The sequence below is a fragment of the Aspergillus japonicus genome (genome assembly GCF_003184785.1).
Source record: "Aspergillus japonicus CBS 114.51 unplaced genomic scaffold BO86scaffold_96, whole genome shotgun sequence".
In the NCBI taxonomy this organism is placed as follows: Eukaryota; Fungi; Ascomycota; class Eurotiomycetes; order Eurotiales; family Aspergillaceae; genus Aspergillus; species Aspergillus japonicus.
In genome coordinates, this window is record NW_020291733.1 from 1 (window position 1) to 14,918 (window position 14,918).

The 14,918-nt window shown below is 57.1% G+C and overlaps 6 protein-coding genes across 6 annotated transcripts; 3 read left to right on the plus strand and 3 right to left on the minus strand.

The window, feature by feature from the left end:
* Positions 1–50: 50 nt before the first annotated feature.
* Positions 51–1,655, plus strand: BO86DRAFT_383726 (glycosylphosphatidylinositol-alpha 1,4 mannosyltransferase I; the record flags this gene model as incomplete). Its single annotated transcript, XM_025670854.1, has 3 exons — positions 51–1,160; positions 1,247–1,354; positions 1,410–1,655. Coding segments are annotated over 3 exons (1,464 nt in total), but the record flags the coding sequence as incomplete, so codon positions are not given.
* A 93-nt stretch (positions 1,656–1,748) lies between these two features.
* On the minus strand, positions 1,749–3,856 carry BO86DRAFT_393330 (uncharacterized protein). The gene is made up of 2 exons (XM_025672991.1): positions 3,140–3,856; positions 1,749–3,083 (listed from the first exon to the last, which is right to left on the minus strand). Exons 1-2 carry the CDS (start codon positions 3,606–3,608, stop codon positions 1,810–1,812), a joined length of 1,743 nt encoding a protein of 580 aa, XP_025522433.1. The 5' UTR covers positions 3,609–3,856; the 3' UTR covers positions 1,749–1,809.
* A 1,462-nt stretch (positions 3,857–5,318) lies between these two features.
* On the minus strand, positions 5,319–7,649 carry BO86DRAFT_404543 (DNA damage response protein RcaA; the record flags this gene model as incomplete). The annotated part of the gene is made up of 5 exons (XM_025674022.1): positions 5,319–7,080; positions 7,141–7,289; positions 7,345–7,424; positions 7,493–7,555; positions 7,613–7,649. 5 exons carry the CDS (start codon positions 7,647–7,649, stop codon positions 5,319–5,321), a joined length of 2,091 nt encoding a protein of 696 aa, XP_025522434.1.
* Positions 7,650–7,880: 231 nt separating this feature from the next.
* On the plus strand, positions 7,881–10,027 carry BO86DRAFT_372523 (Y-family DNA polymerase). Its single transcript, XM_025670350.1, has 2 exons — positions 7,881–8,054; positions 8,120–10,027. The coding sequence occupies exons 1-2, from the start codon at positions 7,887–7,889 to the stop codon at positions 9,791–9,793; spliced, it is 1,842 nt and encodes a 613-aa protein (XP_025522435.1). The 5' UTR covers positions 7,881–7,886; the 3' UTR covers positions 9,794–10,027.
* Positions 10,028–10,208: 181 nt separating this feature from the next.
* BO86DRAFT_451569 (putative extracellular lipase) lies at positions 10,209–12,250 on the minus strand. The gene is made up of 4 exons (XM_025676866.1): positions 11,871–12,250; positions 11,546–11,821; positions 11,320–11,491; positions 10,209–11,258 (listed from the first exon to the last, which is right to left on the minus strand). The coding sequence occupies exons 1-4, from the start codon at positions 12,203–12,205 to the stop codon at positions 10,215–10,217; spliced, it is 1,827 nt and encodes a 608-aa protein (XP_025522436.1). The 5' UTR covers positions 12,206–12,250; the 3' UTR covers positions 10,209–10,214.
* Positions 12,251–12,376: 126 nt separating this feature from the next.
* BO86DRAFT_413776 (putative MFS transporter) lies at positions 12,377–14,852 on the plus strand (the record flags this gene model as incomplete). Its single annotated transcript, XM_025674777.1, has 10 exons — positions 12,377–13,060; positions 13,108–13,198; positions 13,245–13,320; positions 13,369–13,460; positions 13,507–13,613; positions 13,668–13,868; positions 13,926–14,045; positions 14,108–14,347; positions 14,409–14,744; positions 14,826–14,852. The coding sequence occupies exons 1-10, from the start codon at positions 12,788–12,790 to the stop codon at positions 14,850–14,852; spliced, it is 1,563 nt and encodes a 520-aa protein (XP_025522437.1). The 5' UTR covers positions 12,377–12,787.
* Positions 14,853–14,918: the final 66 nt, after the last annotated feature.

Sequence of the window (14,918 nt, forward strand, 5' to 3'; positions counted from 1 at the left end):
CCTCCTCTAAACCCTCTCCCCCAAGAACCACCCCAACACCACCCCAAAAGAACACAATCTTCACCCCCCCCATAATCTATCCCCTCGCCCTCCTCCTGCGCCTCACCCTCCTGCTCTACGGCACCTACCAAGACGCCCACTCCGCCCTCAAATACACCGACATCGACTACCAGGTCTTCACCGACGCGGCGCGCTTCACCGCCGCGGGGAGCAGTCCTTATGACCGCGCCACCTACCGGTACACCCCGCTGCTGGCCTGGCTCCTCCGCCCCACAGTCTGGGCGGGATGGTTCGCCTTCGGCAAGGTCGTGTTCGCGGTGGCGGACGTGGCGGCGGGGTGGCTGCTGGCGCGGACGCTGGTCGCGCACCGCGGGTTGCGCGAGGCCACGGCGCTGCGGTACGCCAGCGTGTGGTTGCTGAATCCGATGGTGGCGAATATCAGTACGCGGGGCAGTTCGGAGGGGCTGTTGGGGTTCTTGACGGCGTTGTTGGTGCATTTGGTTCTCGGGGGTGCTAGCAGCAATGGGCGTGGGAAGGAGCGCATGGGCAGGGTGGTGGCCGCCGGTATCGTGCTGGGGGTCGGCGTGCACGTTAAGATCTATCCGTTTGTGTATGGGGTTTCGGTTCTGTTGGTTCTGGACCAGCATCAGACCCCGCAGAAACAACCACCGCAGATCCACAACCAGCAGAACCCAAACCAGAAACAACAACAACAAGAACAACAGAAGAAAGGACTGGGACTACGACTCTTCTACTACTTCTGCAAGGAACTCACCCCCGCCCGCCTCACCTTCACCACCACCGCCCTCCTCACCTTCCTGGCGCTCAACGCCCTCATGTACCACCACTACGGCTGGCCCTTCCTGCACCACACCTTCCTCCACCACCTCACGCGCGTCGACCACCGCCACAACTTCTCGGTCTATGCGTCTCTGCTGTATGATTCGGCTGCCACCGCTGCCAGCACCAGCACCACCAGCACCACCAGCACCACCGGTGCGATAGCGATCAGGGCCAGCATCGAACGCTGGGCCTTCCTCCCGCAACTCCTCCTCTCCGTGCTCGTCATCCCGCTCGCGCTGGCCCGCAAGTCCCTAACGGGGACGATGCTGGCGCAGACGTTCGCGTTCGTGGCGTTCAACAAAGTCTGTACGAGTCAGGTATGTTTCCTTACCTTTTTGCCCTTGGCCCTTGCCCTTGGTTTTTTGCTGGACTTGCATGCGGTGCTAATCTAGTGTGTGGGCAGTACTTCCTCTGGTACCTGATCTTCCTGCCGCTGTATCTGCCGGACTCGTCGTTTGTGCGGCGGCCGCGGCTCGGGGTGGGGGCGTTGGGCGCCTGGGTGGTTGCGCAGGTGTGTATCTCTCTTTCTTTCTTTCTTTCCTTTCCTTTCTGTTCTGGTTCGGTAGAGGGGGTGGGATGCACCGGTGCTTCGGGATGATCTGTCGTCTGTTACAGGCCCCCAGGATCGTGCTAATCACATTTCCGTATGTCAGGCGCTCTGGCTGCAGCAAGGGTATAACCTCGAGTTTCTGGGGCGGTCGACCTTCGTGCCGGGGCTGTTTGTGGCGTCGCTGGGGTTCTTCGCGGTGAATGTGTGGATTCTCGGGGTGATTGTGCAGGATATTGGGGCGTTGGAGGGCGAGCTACGCTAAGGATGGAAGCTGGATGGATCGTGCGGATGCCACCAGTCACAGGTCAAGTGGTGATACTCATGGTCATTCAGTAGAATGTAACATTATACTATCTTGAAATCTCAGCAGTTGCTACAAACAGTCGGTCATTAAGCGACATGATCACCCTCCCAAACTACGGCTTGGAAACATCGGCTATCACCTTGTACGTCGACGCATGAATGCTCAACGGCCGCGTGCGGGGATACACGGCCCCCACGATCTGCCGATTGTGTCCGTACTGCGGATAGATCCCATCCGACAGCTCCACGTAGTGCGCCTCGGGCCGCGCCTCGTGCAGCGCCTCCAGGATCCGCTCGCTCCACAGGCCCGTACACTCGCCTTCCACCAGCTGGAAGTACGGATTCAGCGGCGGACACGCCGAGTCCAGGTCGATGAACCGGATGCGCATGTAGTCCAGCCGCGAGTGGAGCTGCAGGCTGTGCACCGCGCCCAGCACCAGCTTCTCGAACGACCGGATGAAGTGGAGGTTCGTGATCCCCGAGAAATCGTCCAGGAACGCCAGCCCCGGGTGCACGTTCTTCTTCTCCCGGCAGCAGGTCTTGACCACCAGGTCCAGCGACTTCAGCCGGGACTTGGCCGGCCACGTCGCCATGAAGCCGCGCGTCGCCTGGAAGAGCCCGGCGCACACCTTGCCCGTGAACGCCAGGGACTCGAGCCGCGGCGCCGCTTCGCCCAGCAGCCGGCAGAGGTGCGGCGGCGTGATCCCGTCGGGCGTCCACCCGGTCTGCGAGGTGTCCTTGTTGTAGAAGCCCTCCAAACTGATGTTGACATGCACCAACGACGGCGAGAGCCGCGCCAGCACCTCCGCGATGGTCTCGTAGCCCTCGATCTTGGGCTTGGCGTAGGCACAGTGCCACTCGCGCACGCCCGGCAGCGCCTGGGACATGTTGGCCCAGTGTTGGTAGTCGCGCATGATGTTCCACGCCCCCCGCATGACAAAAGTCTGGATGTCCGGCAGCACGGGGAGGCGCCGCAGCCCCGAGTGCCCGCACGGATCGTCCCGGAAATGGCGCACCATCGGCGGCCGCTTGCAATGGCCCCCCTCGAGGGTCAGGATGCGCGCCTGCGGGAAGCAGGTCTGCACGTGGGCGAACATCTCTTCCAGGGTGGCATTGTGGCTGGCATAGTGGTATCGATAGTCACTGCCGTGGTTGGTGTCCGAATCGTCCCAGACCATCGCATTTTGCAAGGCGGCCGGGTCGGCGAACCCCACGTCTTCGTTGTTGAACCGCCGCGTGGGGAGTTGCTGCGTAAACTGCCTGGTCGCGCGTTTCCCCCAGACCGGGATCCAAATCTCCACATGGCGGACAAAAGGGGCGAGACGGGGGTGCGCCCGGAACCAGCGTGCGCTTGCCGCCAACTCATCTGCGGTGCCCTTGATTTTGACTGTAACCCGATCAGAACGAATCCAAGAGCCTGCGAATAAAAGAACAGAAACTGACTATGGCGGTAGATCCGATCCTGCACCAATTCTCTCCACACCCGGGTTATCAGCGATAGATTCGATAGCGCCTTTCGACGGGGATGACGCAACGACCGGTTCCAACTGCGCGCGGACTTGCCCCAGGTGCAAGTGGTGAAGGCGGATGCTCGTTCCCCAAACAGGTAGTCCAGAATCGCCTCATGGATCTCGATGGGCAGATCTTCGAACTGGATCGCGGAATGGCTGGACTGTGGTAGTGTCTCAACGCTTATCGGGGGTTTGCTATCAGTACCCTCCATCTCGGTATCCACCGGGCTCTGGGGACAAACGACGAGCCCCACCGCGGCGGAGGGAACGGGTCCCTCGGGAAACTGGATCTCCGCGCTGGTACACCGGTTCGATTTGGCATAGGGAAGGATGGTCGAGACCGACGCTTTGGCCAGCGAGTTGACGGACACGGGACGAGGGGGAGGGAGCGTCGAAATCATGACGGGCGGAGGGTGTGATTGTGCGAGGATTCAGAGAAACAAGGGAAACAAGAAAATGGTAAAAAAAGAAAGCAGCATGAAACACCCGGAGAACGCCAAGCAGGGGAGAGAGAAATCAGTAGTCGTGAAATCGTTAGGCTTATCGACGCCGGGCGACAGGGAAGAGTCGATCTTAGTCTTTCAATACTTCTGTGTTTCCAGAGCAGAGATTGAAAGATGAGGGGAGGGACCAAGTTGTGTTTTTTTTTCCCTTTTCCTTCACACAAGTATTGAGTGATCAGGTGGAAGCTGCGGGATTCGTCAGACCAAGACAAACTGGGTTCTTCGTGTGCGACCGTAAAAAAGGATAAAAATAGCGGGAGCGGATGATGGCTTTTTCCTTTCAGATCGGGGGAAAAATGAAGGCTGTTAAATTGAAGTTGAGGTTGATCGGCCAACGTGGTCTATGGCGGTGTTGATGCAGCAAGCAGTGTTGTTCAGTCGATAACCGGCGGTTAGGCCGTCAGGCAGCTGGTGCAAGTAGATACTAGGGTAGGTTAATTAGAAGATGTTAATCGAGATCGAGGGTATCAGAGAGGTAAGCAAAAACGAGCGCAACCAGGCGAGAGGGTATAGAGGAGAAAGACAGGGTGGAATTGGAATTGGTGAAGGGGTACTCCGTATCGAGTGAAGAAAAAGGGAAACAGAAGACGAGAAGACGAGAAGACGAGCAGAAAAAGAAAAGAGGGGGGAAGGGAATAACTTTAAAAAAAAAGGAAAAAAAGAAAACCACAGACGGGGAGAGACAGCAGGAGAGATGGACAAATGATGGGGAGATTTTCCTGGCAGGTTTTCAGGATGGATGGGAAAGTTGAAACCACCCCGAAACTGGCTGGATCTTTCTTTCTTTCTTTCTTTCCATTAGTAGCACCATCACCATCACCATCACCATCACCATCAATACAAACACCTCCATGTCACACCACTCCGTTTACTCTCCTGCTCACTCTCCCGCTCCTCCTACTGGCTCATACCATGACCTAATCCATTCCCGACTGTTTACAGTCTACTTGGATACGATGAAATTGTTTACATCATCTCCTCAGGATCTCCTCCATCGGCCTGTCTGTTTCAAGTAAATCGACCAGCCTGTCCACAATAAATGAAACCAAATGATGCTATATCGGGATACACCATATCATCTGTAATCCATATCGTTCGCTTTTGGATAGATAAAGATTGCAATGAGGACCACAGGCAGTGCCAGCACAAAGCACCTAGCGTCCGATCGATTCTCTCTCCCCGTTTGAGTCGGATCCATCACCTGAGATCTTCACATCACCGGATGTAACTACTGTACATCCAACACATCAACTCAACTTGCTTCACTTGTGCCCAACACTTGGTGGACAGGATCGATAAGAAGGACCCAAAGTCCCAGTTGGCTTTTCCCCGCAGGGTGGATCTTCTTTCCTTGCACTTTTCCCTTTCCTTTCCTCCCACCCCCACATCTGGCCGCATCTTTAATTTCACACTTTACTTACACTCAACACTAAGCAATCCGGGTACTAACTAGTCCAGTACGGAGTACTCATACACAGATAAACAGATAAGAAATATTCATACTTTGAGTATCAGCGCTAACCCATGCACAAAACGAGACCTGCAATGAAAGACCTGCAGACACGATGAAAGCTATATACACGAAGAATAGAACCACATTTTTCAGCATCAGCCCCGGCGACGGAACCGAAAGCGAAGCTCATCATCGCTGTCGGATTCCTCACGCTCTTCTCGCGTTCGTTTCTGCGAACGAGGCGCAGCCACCTCCGAGTCTGTGCGCGCTAGGGACTGTGAGCGAGACGCCACCGTACCGCTCGGGGTCATCGTTGGCTCTGGAGGGCTCTCTGCCACGGCGGCCTCGGTCGATCGATGACTGTTGCTCACCCAGTAATGATCGCCCACCCCAAATTCCTTCCGGGTGACCTCCTCCAAAGGAACTATGACGGTCTGGATGCGATAGCGCGGCTGACTAGGATCTCCCTTCCGGCGGAACCTTTTGAAGTTTTTGCGCCCGTTCCAGCGATCGTTCCAGCGGCTATCCTCCGCATCGACATTGCGCGGCTTGACGTCCATTTCCTCCACAATAGCAAGTCCTTTGAGCTTTTCGATATCCACCTCTTGCAAGGAGTCCTGGAGAGATGCCTCGTCCGCAACCCGGCGCCGACGCTGGGCATCCTCTTCGGCTTCCCGATGCTGTCGGGCGGCCTCGAGCACATCTAGTTTCTGACGCTTAGGTTTGCGAGGGGATTCCTCCTTGGGCTGGGGCGCTCCATCGTCTACAGATTGTCGAATGGTCTCAGTACGTCGACGTTTCATCGCCGCAGCACCTGGCAGTAGACTAGAGACGATATTTTCCTCGTCGTTCAAGCTATTCTGCTGCTGCGACTCCTGGACGGACGCAGGTTCGATTTCCATCGGAGGAGGAGACATCGCTAAGCTTTCTTCTGGCGCATGAACCGGAATGGAATTGATGTCAAAGCCGTCATCAAATGTCTTCATCTTACTTACGTACCCCCGCACACGAGGCCTGGACTTTCGTGCGGGCGGCTGACTTGCTTCCTCCAACGGCTGTGAGACCACGACAGGAACTGTCTCGCTCGACGCGCTGCCTGGAGGAGGCTGTGGAGAAGGCTCTGCGTTTGCCTCGTCGCTAGCATCGGCCTCCTCAAGGAGAGGTTGACAGAGCGGAGCCGCATTGTTACCCAGGATGGCATCCAGGAATTCACTCTGCTCAACCACACGCTGCTCGGTCAGCAGCGCAATCTGTTTACTGAGCTCCAGGGACCACTCCTCATGGCGACCCTTGGCACGGTACCGAACATGCACCACGCCGCCAGGGCTATTTCGCTGACTTCCAAATCCATTATTCCCCGCAGCGTTCCTCATGAACTGCGCAAATTCTTCAGCTGTAGTCACTCCGTCCTCGATCTGATATAGTAAGACCTTTCCCTGGCCATTGGTCAGGGCATCTTCTAGATTCTCCATCTGTGTGGCATCGCCGAAAACGAAGGTGAACCCCTCGAAAATGCTGAGGCGGGCGGGGTTGGGCGCAAAGGCCTCTTTGGGCCGTTGAGTCGTTTCCTTTCCCGGGGGAGGAAGATGCCCGGCTGGGTCCGGCCATGCCGAGTCGAAGTCAGCCTCAAGAGGGCACAAGGACTCGGGGCTGTCCAGGTCACTGGGAGTCGCAGCGTAGACCAGGGCGTCCACGTAGGTATCCTGAACGATGTGCTTGGCATTCACTAAGGCTTGCAAGCCCTTCGCTGTATTCCGTTTGCTCTGAACCACGTGCGTCGTCTTGTCGACCACGTAGGGTATGATCGTCTTAATATCGAGGTCTTCGAGTCGGGAGCGTACGCGTGCGAGAGGGTCTCTGGCTTTGAGCTCTTTGCTCGAGAAGGAGAAACTCAGCACCGTGGGACACCATTTGATCCTATGTCAAAGGATAGATATTAGCTGCATTCAGCGACAGAAATAGAGTGCCCATTCTCACCGCAGCATATACTCATAACGCCCCAGTTTCAGCTCGTGGTCCTGGCCCTCCAACTTCGTACCCCCACTTATCTTCTCACCGTCAAGCTTGGTGCCCAACTTTGATCCCAGATCGGTAACGATTATCTCTGACTTGGTGTGGAGATGTGCCTACACCCAGTGAGGTCAGCGGGGAAGTTGCCCAGCATCGAACCGCAATACGCACCCCATCGCCCGGTTTGACAGGTGAGACCTCGATCAAGAGATGCTTCCGCGAGATTGTTTTGTTTGCAATGGCATGTCTTACTATACTCCAGTTGTTGGCATGATCAGCATCCAATCCGCAACCTTCTCACAATGGCAAGCATAATTACCTCCATCTTCTCTAGCCCGTCCGAACAGATACTTCTTCCCCGGGCGCAGCCATACGCGCTTCCCTATTTTGCGAAACAGTTAGCCTTCGTTTTGGCCCAAGTGAGGTAAACAAGACACACCCTCAAGGAAATCGCCGTCAGACTCAAGGATCCACATGGGCAAATGGATGGAACCAGCTGCTTGCACGCCAGAAAGAAGGCTAGATAACCGGCTGAAAGAATGACGGCGGCAACATTGCACGTGAGAGCCTCCGCGGGGAAACCCAATAAACACACCAACGCGTGATCACGTGCGCAGGCGTCGGCAGTGGCAGCTTTACCCACTTTGGGTAATAATTGCTTCGCGGGGGCCGGCGGAAAACGTCATCATCACTTTACTCTTCAGACACGAAAAATGGAGCCTCCGGGCGAGGAGCGTCCCGACAGCAACAACAACAACAACAACAACAACAACAACAACAACAACAACAGGGATGCAGACGATAAATTCGAAACCCTCAAATATCAACTGCTTGGACCCTCCTTGACCAAAGCCGGTCAGGATGCCGTGGATCAGCGGAAGGTGAGCAATTCCCCGGCTCCTCGCTTTCTGCCGGCTTCATACTGAGCCGTCTGGTCCGGTTCCAGGTGTCCGAAATCATCTACAACGCCTCCAAGGGCTCCAAGTTCTTCAACCACGAGCAGACCCGCGACAAGGTGCTGACGGCGAAGATCGCGCGCATTCTGCGCGAGAAGGCGCACCTCGAGACACTCGACCTCTCGGCCGACCTGCGGCGCGCGGACCAGCTGCTCGCGGAGCTGGAGCTGACCCGGGATTTGACGCAGCACGTCGTGCACGTCGACTGCGACGCCTTCTTCGCGGCGGTCGAGGAGCTGGACCACCCGGAGCTGAAGGCGGTGCCCATGGCCGTCGGCAAGGGCGTGCTGACGACCTGCAACTACGAGGCGCGCAAGTTCGGCGTGCGCAGCGGCATGGCCTCCTTCGTGGCGATGAAGCTCTGCCCGCGGCTGGTCTGCCTGCCCATGAACTACGACAAGTACAGCGCCAAGGCGCGGGAGATCCGCGCCGTCTTCGCCCGCTACGACCCCCTGTTCGAGAGCGCCAGCATCGACGAGGCCTACCTCAACCTGACGGCCTACTGCGCGGAAAACGCGGTCGGCGCCGAGGAGACGGTCGAGCGCATGCGCGCCGAGGTGCTGGCCGAGACCCGCGTCTCGGTCTCGGCGGGCATCGCCGCCAATGCCAAGCTGGCCAAGATCGCCTCGAATCGGAATAAGCCGAACGGCCAGTTCTGCGTGCCACGCGAAAGAGAGGCGATCATGGAGTTCATGCGCGAGCTGCCGGTGCGGAAGGTGAATGGCGTGGGCCGCGTGTTTGAGCGCGAGCTGGAGGCGATCGGCATCAGGACCTGTGGGGATATCTTCCCGCAGCGGGCGTATTTGGCGCGCTTGTTCGGGGAGAAGGCGGCTTACTTTCTCATGCAGTGCTTTCTGGGCCTGGGGCGGACGAAGATCCAGCCCGTGGAGAACTATGAGCGGAAGAGTGTGGGCACGGAGCGCACGTTTCATGAGTTGGGCGGTAAGGAGGAGCTGCGCGCGAAGCTATGGTCGGCGGCCGAGGAGTTGGAGAAGGACCTCGCGCGGACAGAGTTCAAAGGTCGCACCCTGGTGTTGAAGGTCAAGCTGGCTACCTTCGAAGTCCTCTCGCGGCAATGTCAGCCCTCGCGCGCGGTATCTACCGCCAAGGACCTCTATGCCTTCTCCCTGCCGATGCTGGAGAAGCTGGAGAAAGAGATCCCTGACATGAAGCTGCGGTTGCTGGGTCTGCGCTGCACCAACCTCGTGAGCACCAAGAAAGTCGGCGTCGAGTTCTTCGGCGTCGCCCCTCGGCCGAAACCAGCTGCGGAGCCGTCTACCAACAACAATTCCGACCAAGAGATCGGCGCGGAAGAAGCGTTTGAAAGGGCTGCGCGTCAGGAGCTGCAAGACGAGATGAACGAGATTGAGAAGCTCAGCCAGGAGGTCTCTGAATCAGCAGATGGCGAAAGCAAGCCTGCTCATAATACAGCCCCGATGTATTGGGATTGCCCGATATGTTTGAAACCACAGGTGGCTGATGATCGGATCTTCAATGACCATGTCGACTACTGTCTCTCCAAGCAGACCATCAAAGAGGCGGTCCAGGGTGCCACTGAGCATGTCCGTGAAGAAACCCCGCCGGCTGCGTCCAAATCACGCAAGCGCAAACCACCCGGACAGGAGTCGCCGGATCCGCGACAGAAGAAACTGTTCTTTTCTTGACTCGTTCAGCGTACGTATGCTGTAAATGCATCGTGTTGAGCTCATGGTGAGGCGTCACGGCACCGCAGATTGTCTTGTCCGGTTTCAACCCTGATTCCTCGGCTGGTCCTTGGAAAATTGAATCCAACCTGTTTACAATAGCATTTGCGCACCATCCCTTCTCTTTTGCGAGTCATACACTATAGACAACCACATATACCCCTTTTGGCTTTCTCCATACCAGCAACTTTTAATTGGATGAATATACCTTTAGATAGACATTTCTTTCAGAACAGTACAGAGACAATGGGGGTCACGACCCGGATTTGGGTGCTAACCAACAAAACCTGTGAGCTCCATACTATTTTATTCTGTGGCAAATAGCATCATCTACTATACAACCCATCTCCACACCCAGCACAGGCAATTCTATCTCCCGCAATCAGTCAGAAACACCACTCTTCGTCCACCAGAACTCACACTCCTTCCCACTCCACTCATCATCAACCATCTGCGCCGTCACCCCGATACCCCGGCCCCCCGCACGCTCATCATTCCCCTCTCCGAGCACCATAATCCTCCTCCCAGCTTTCTGGGACCCATCAAACGGCTCCCAGCGCGGTCTGCGCGCAAACCTGCCCTGCACCGCATTCGGATCGCCCCTCACAATAAACGACGTGATGTACGCATGGAACGTCCCCGCCACCTCCTCCTGCGCCGCCGAAATCGCCCGCACCTCCGGGTTAAACGTCTCATACGCCATCTGGTCCCCATGGTTCGCCCCGCCCTGCAGCGTCTTATTCAACGCCCACCGGTACAGGAACACGGGCGCGCGCTGCCCGGCCGACGCAAACCGCGCCGTCTGGCGCACGGGACAGGCGTACGCGTAGTGGCCGTAGGCGGCCTCGACGCGCTGGTACTGCTCCCCGACGCTGAGATTCCGCGTCTCGACGTACGGGGACGTCGCGTCGACGGCTGGGTCCGGGTAGAGCGCGTCGATGGTCCGCAGGTCGTCCTCCGTAAAGGCGGGGAGGAGGGCGTGGAAGAACGCGGTGAATTCGTCCGATGTGGCCATCGCGGCCGGGACGTAGTACGTGCCCTCGTTGGTGTTGAAGCCCGTGAGGAGCGGGAGGTTCTTGTTCCAGGTGCCGGCGCGCCAGGCGTCGATGGGTCGGTGCTTGATGAGGTCGTTGTCGATGACGGGTTGGAACGCCCACCGCACTGACGGGTTGTAGTGGTCGAAGACGGTGAATGAGGCGTTGGTGATGGTCGCGGACGGTGCGGCGCGCAGGCAGGTCAGGATGTCGTGCGAGGAGAGGGAGAGGGTCGGCTCGCAGCCTGCTGCGGTGACGAACTCCCGGAATTGCGCTTCGTGCAGCGCGGCGTGGTAGGGGTGCACGGCGCGCGAGGTCGCGGCGCCGGATTCGATGATCGCGCGGTGGAAGTAGGTGTGCTGCAGGTCGGTGTTCATGATGTGGTGGGCGATCTGCGGTGGTTTAGTCTTTTTGACTTGATGGATGATGAAAGGGGCTGTGGGTCGGTCTTACTGAGTGTGCGCCGGCTGAGAGCCCGATCAGCGTGACTTGGGAGGGGTCGCCGCCGAAGCTGGCGACGTTGTCTTGCACCCATTGGAACAGGAGGAGTTGGTCGTGCAGGCCGAGGTTTAGGATGCCTTCGTTCGCGGTGGTGGTCGAGGGGAGGAAGCCGAGGGCGCCGATTCTGGGTTGTGTCAGATGCATTGCGTTAGGGTTTGGCCGGGGCGCATGCATTTACCTGTAGTTGAAGCTGACCGCGACAAAGGGCTCGTCGGCCCAGCCCACCATGGACGCTGTATTGTGCATCGAGGCTGGGCTGGTCAGTTGTTCGTTCATGCATCCCGGGAAGAGTGTCTTACCTGATCCTCGATTGTAAGCGCCCCCGTGGACGTAGACGGCAACAGGGAGCTTGTCCTTGCCGTGCACACCCTGGGGTCGGAAAACGTTCGCCGTGAGACAATCCTCGCTGCTGCCGCTGTCACCGGGGATCTGCAGCAATTGCTTGCCAGGACAGCTGCCGAACCATCAGCCGACGTGCACTGCATGCTCCACTGAAAACATACCGTGGCCCATAACGACTGGCATCGATCAACTCGTCCGAAGCGTTGACAGGAACAGCCCGACGGAACCTGCGATCGCCCACCGGCGGGAGAGCATAGGGAATCCCACGGAACGCGTCGACCGGGTGGTTCAAGGTGTCTGTCAACGTGGTGCCCACGACCGTGCCCTGGGAGAGGGCGACGCGGGGTCGATTCAGCAGGATAGCGTTGTGGAGCGATGCGGGCAGCCACGAGGCCAGGAGCGTCTGGAGCTGTTGGGTGCTGCTGGATGGCTGTTGCACAAACAGTAGTAGGATCACTGGCAGTGCCGCCAGGACAAAAGGTCTGACACTTAGCATGGTAGAGAGTATAACGTATGAAGTGATAACATCCGGGTTTTCGATGGAGATGCCGAACGCGGTCCTTCTTATTGGGGATTGAGGAATCTCCTCATCGGCGACCACTTTTGCGTGCCGACAGCGCTATCAATCGCTTTCCCCGCCTTGCCTTTTCCCCCCCTCCTCCCCCTCACCCACCCTCAATCTTATCTTCTGCTTCTCCACCTCCATCCTTCCTCTTATCTCGGACACTCTCCGAGATATACTTCGTCACGAGCGTTTATCGAATGTTGACTGCGTTCAAGATGGCAGTTATCGGTCCTCTCTCGTGGAGAACACTGCATTCGGCAGCTTTGTCCGGGTTGTTGACCACGCTTATCAGCGCTGGGTGCAACCGATTTCCACCGACCAAGTCTCGAATGATCAGAGGGTTCAAAGCCATGTTTCGAGCAACTATGATGGACATTCCCAGCACCTTATCTCATAACAATAGAGGGAAAGCTGTCGAGGTCGAGGCCGGTTGTCTTGGGAGTATTTAAGGCACCCCTCACTTCGCGAGTAGTCTTTCAGCAAGCCATCAAGAAAGATCACACATCCTTCCAAATGGCGGACAACCTACCCCAGGGAACTGTCAAGCACCAGGAAAAGGAGAAGCTCCCTCCTATACATGTATCCAAACCCGACGATGTGGAAGTCGGCCAGGTCTCCTCGCTCGACGAAGCCGAGCTCTTCCTCCACGAGCACGGCGTCTCCCACGAACAACTTCAGGCCATGCTCGACGACCCCGTCCGGACGAAGAAGCTGAGAAGACGCATTGATCTGATCCTGCTCCCGCTCATGTGCGGCACATACTGTCTTCAATACATCGACAAGCAGGTGCGTCTCTCCCACTTGCACAATGGCGTCATGCTAAGTCTGCACAGGCCTTATCGTACAGTGCGGTGTTTGACTTGTTCACCGATGCCCATATCGACAGTAACCAGTACAGCTGGCTTGCCAGTATCTTCTACTTTGGTATTGCGCTCTCCTTGTGGTATGCTGTGGGACGCTGACGGGCCAGGGTATCTGTTCTGGGAATACCCGGCCAGTTATATTGCACAGCGGCTGCCGATCGGCACCGTTGTGTCGAGTTTCGTGTGAGTGTATCGCTGAGACGCGAATGTGAGCAAGCTAACGAGGCGTAGAATTGCCTGGGGTGCGATTCTCATGATCACCGCGGCCTGCCATAACTTCACGGGAATGGCTGTGTGTCGGTTTTTGCTGGGGTGCTTTGAATGTATGTTCCTCCTCTATAATACACGCCAACACCGCTGACGTCGCAGCGCCAATCACTCCGTGTTTCATGATGATTGTGGGCATGTGGTATGTTCGTCAAGAGCAGCCCTTCCGCGCCGGGATCTTCTACTGCTGTAACGGGGTGGGGTCGATGGTATGTTGGCCTTTGAGATGTCTACTATTGATCTGAGACTCACTAGCTGGGAAGGTTGGTGGACTCATCACCTACGGCATCGGCCAGATGGACGGCTTTCCCGTCTGGCGCGCTGTATTCCTCATCTGCGGTGGCGCTACCATCCTCTGGGGAATCCTGATGCTACTCTTTCTCCCGAACAGTATCCTCTCCTCGAAACGCTTCTCCGTGGAAGAGACGATCATGCTCATTGGCCGCGGAAAGCAGAATCACACTGTCCGTCCATCCTGTCTTCATGTCCAGAGCTAGTCGCTCGCTAACTGAAGGGCCCAGGGTATCCTCAACCGCTCGATCAAGTGGTACCAGATCCGCGAAGCCCTCGTCGACCCGCAAGTCTGGCTATTGTTCCTGTTCACTCTTCTGAATGAGACCGTCAACGGGGGTGTAGCCAATGTACGTCTTTCACCTCCTGTTTCACAGGTCAACGACATCAAATACTAAAACCTGAGAAACAGTTCGGCAAACTCATCATCCGCGGCCTCGTCTCCAGCTCGCTGCTCACCACGGTCCTGAGCATCCCCCAAGGCGCCTTCCAGGTCTTCTTCATTCTGTCCGGCACGTACCTTTCCTCGCGCTTCAAGAACATCCGCACGGTCATCATGGCCGTGTATCTCATCCCGACGGTGACCGGAGTTTGCCTGCTCTGGAAGCTGCCGCGGACGAATCGCTACGGCGTCTTGTTCGGATACTACATCGTGAGTGGCCCGCCCCATCAACTGACAACCCCGCGGAAGCACCACGCTGACCACAGGGTAGGTCGGATCCTTCGTGACCTCGCTCGTCCTCGCGCTGCAGATGCCCTCCAGCAACATGGGCGGCTACACCAAGCGCGTCACGGCCACGGCCTTCGTGTTCCTGGCCTACTGCATCGGGAACATCATCGGCCCGCACGCGTTCCTGGCCGCCGAGGCGCCCGTGTACGCGACCGGGTGCAAGTTGATCCTGGCGTGTGCGTTGTGTCAGATGGTGATTGCGGGGATGTTGCGGGTGCTATTGGCGCGGAGGAATCGCCAGCGCGAGTTCGCTGTTACCACTGCTGGAAGCGGAGGGGACGAAGGAGGAGAGGTGATGGCCGATCTGACGGATTTCGAGGTATGTCTGCTTGCTTGCTGCTCCTTTGCCTGCTCAAAAAATTCTGTGCTACCGTTCAAGCTAGCTGACGTGTGTATACAGAATTCGCAATTCCGCTATGTTCTCTAAGCTATATATAAATATATCTATACCTCAACCATCCACCCAAACCCCCTCCCTCCCCCATGCAATAAA

Bases quoted from the DNA above. Each gene is read 5' to 3' on its own strand.
- BO86DRAFT_393330 (XM_025672991.1), bottom strand. From the start codon at position 3,608: ATGATTTCGACGCTCCCTCCCCCTCGTCCCGTGTCCGTCAACTCGCTG. The intron at 3,084-3,139 runs GTCAGTTTCTGT...ATCGGGTTACAG, and splicing joins GGATCGGATCTACCGCCATA to TCAAAATCAAGGGCACCGCA.
- BO86DRAFT_372523 (XM_025670350.1), top strand. From the start codon at position 7,887: ATGGAGCCTCCGGGCGAGGAGCGTCCCGACAGCAACAACAACAACAAC. The intron at 8,055-8,119 runs GTGAGCAATTCC...GTCCGGTTCCAG, and splicing joins ATGCCGTGGATCAGCGGAAG to GTGTCCGAAATCATCTACAA.
- BO86DRAFT_451569 (XM_025676866.1), bottom strand. From the start codon at position 12,205: ATGCTAAGTGTCAGACCTTTTGTCCTGGCGGCACTGCCAGTGATCCTA. The intron at 11,492-11,545 runs GTAAATGCATGC...GACACAACCCAG, and splicing joins GCGGTCAGCTTCAACTACAG to AATCGGCGCCCTCGGCTTCC. The intron at 11,259-11,319 runs GTAAGACCGACC...AAACCACCGCAG, and splicing joins TCTCAGCCGGCGCACACTCA to ATCGCCCACCACATCATGAA.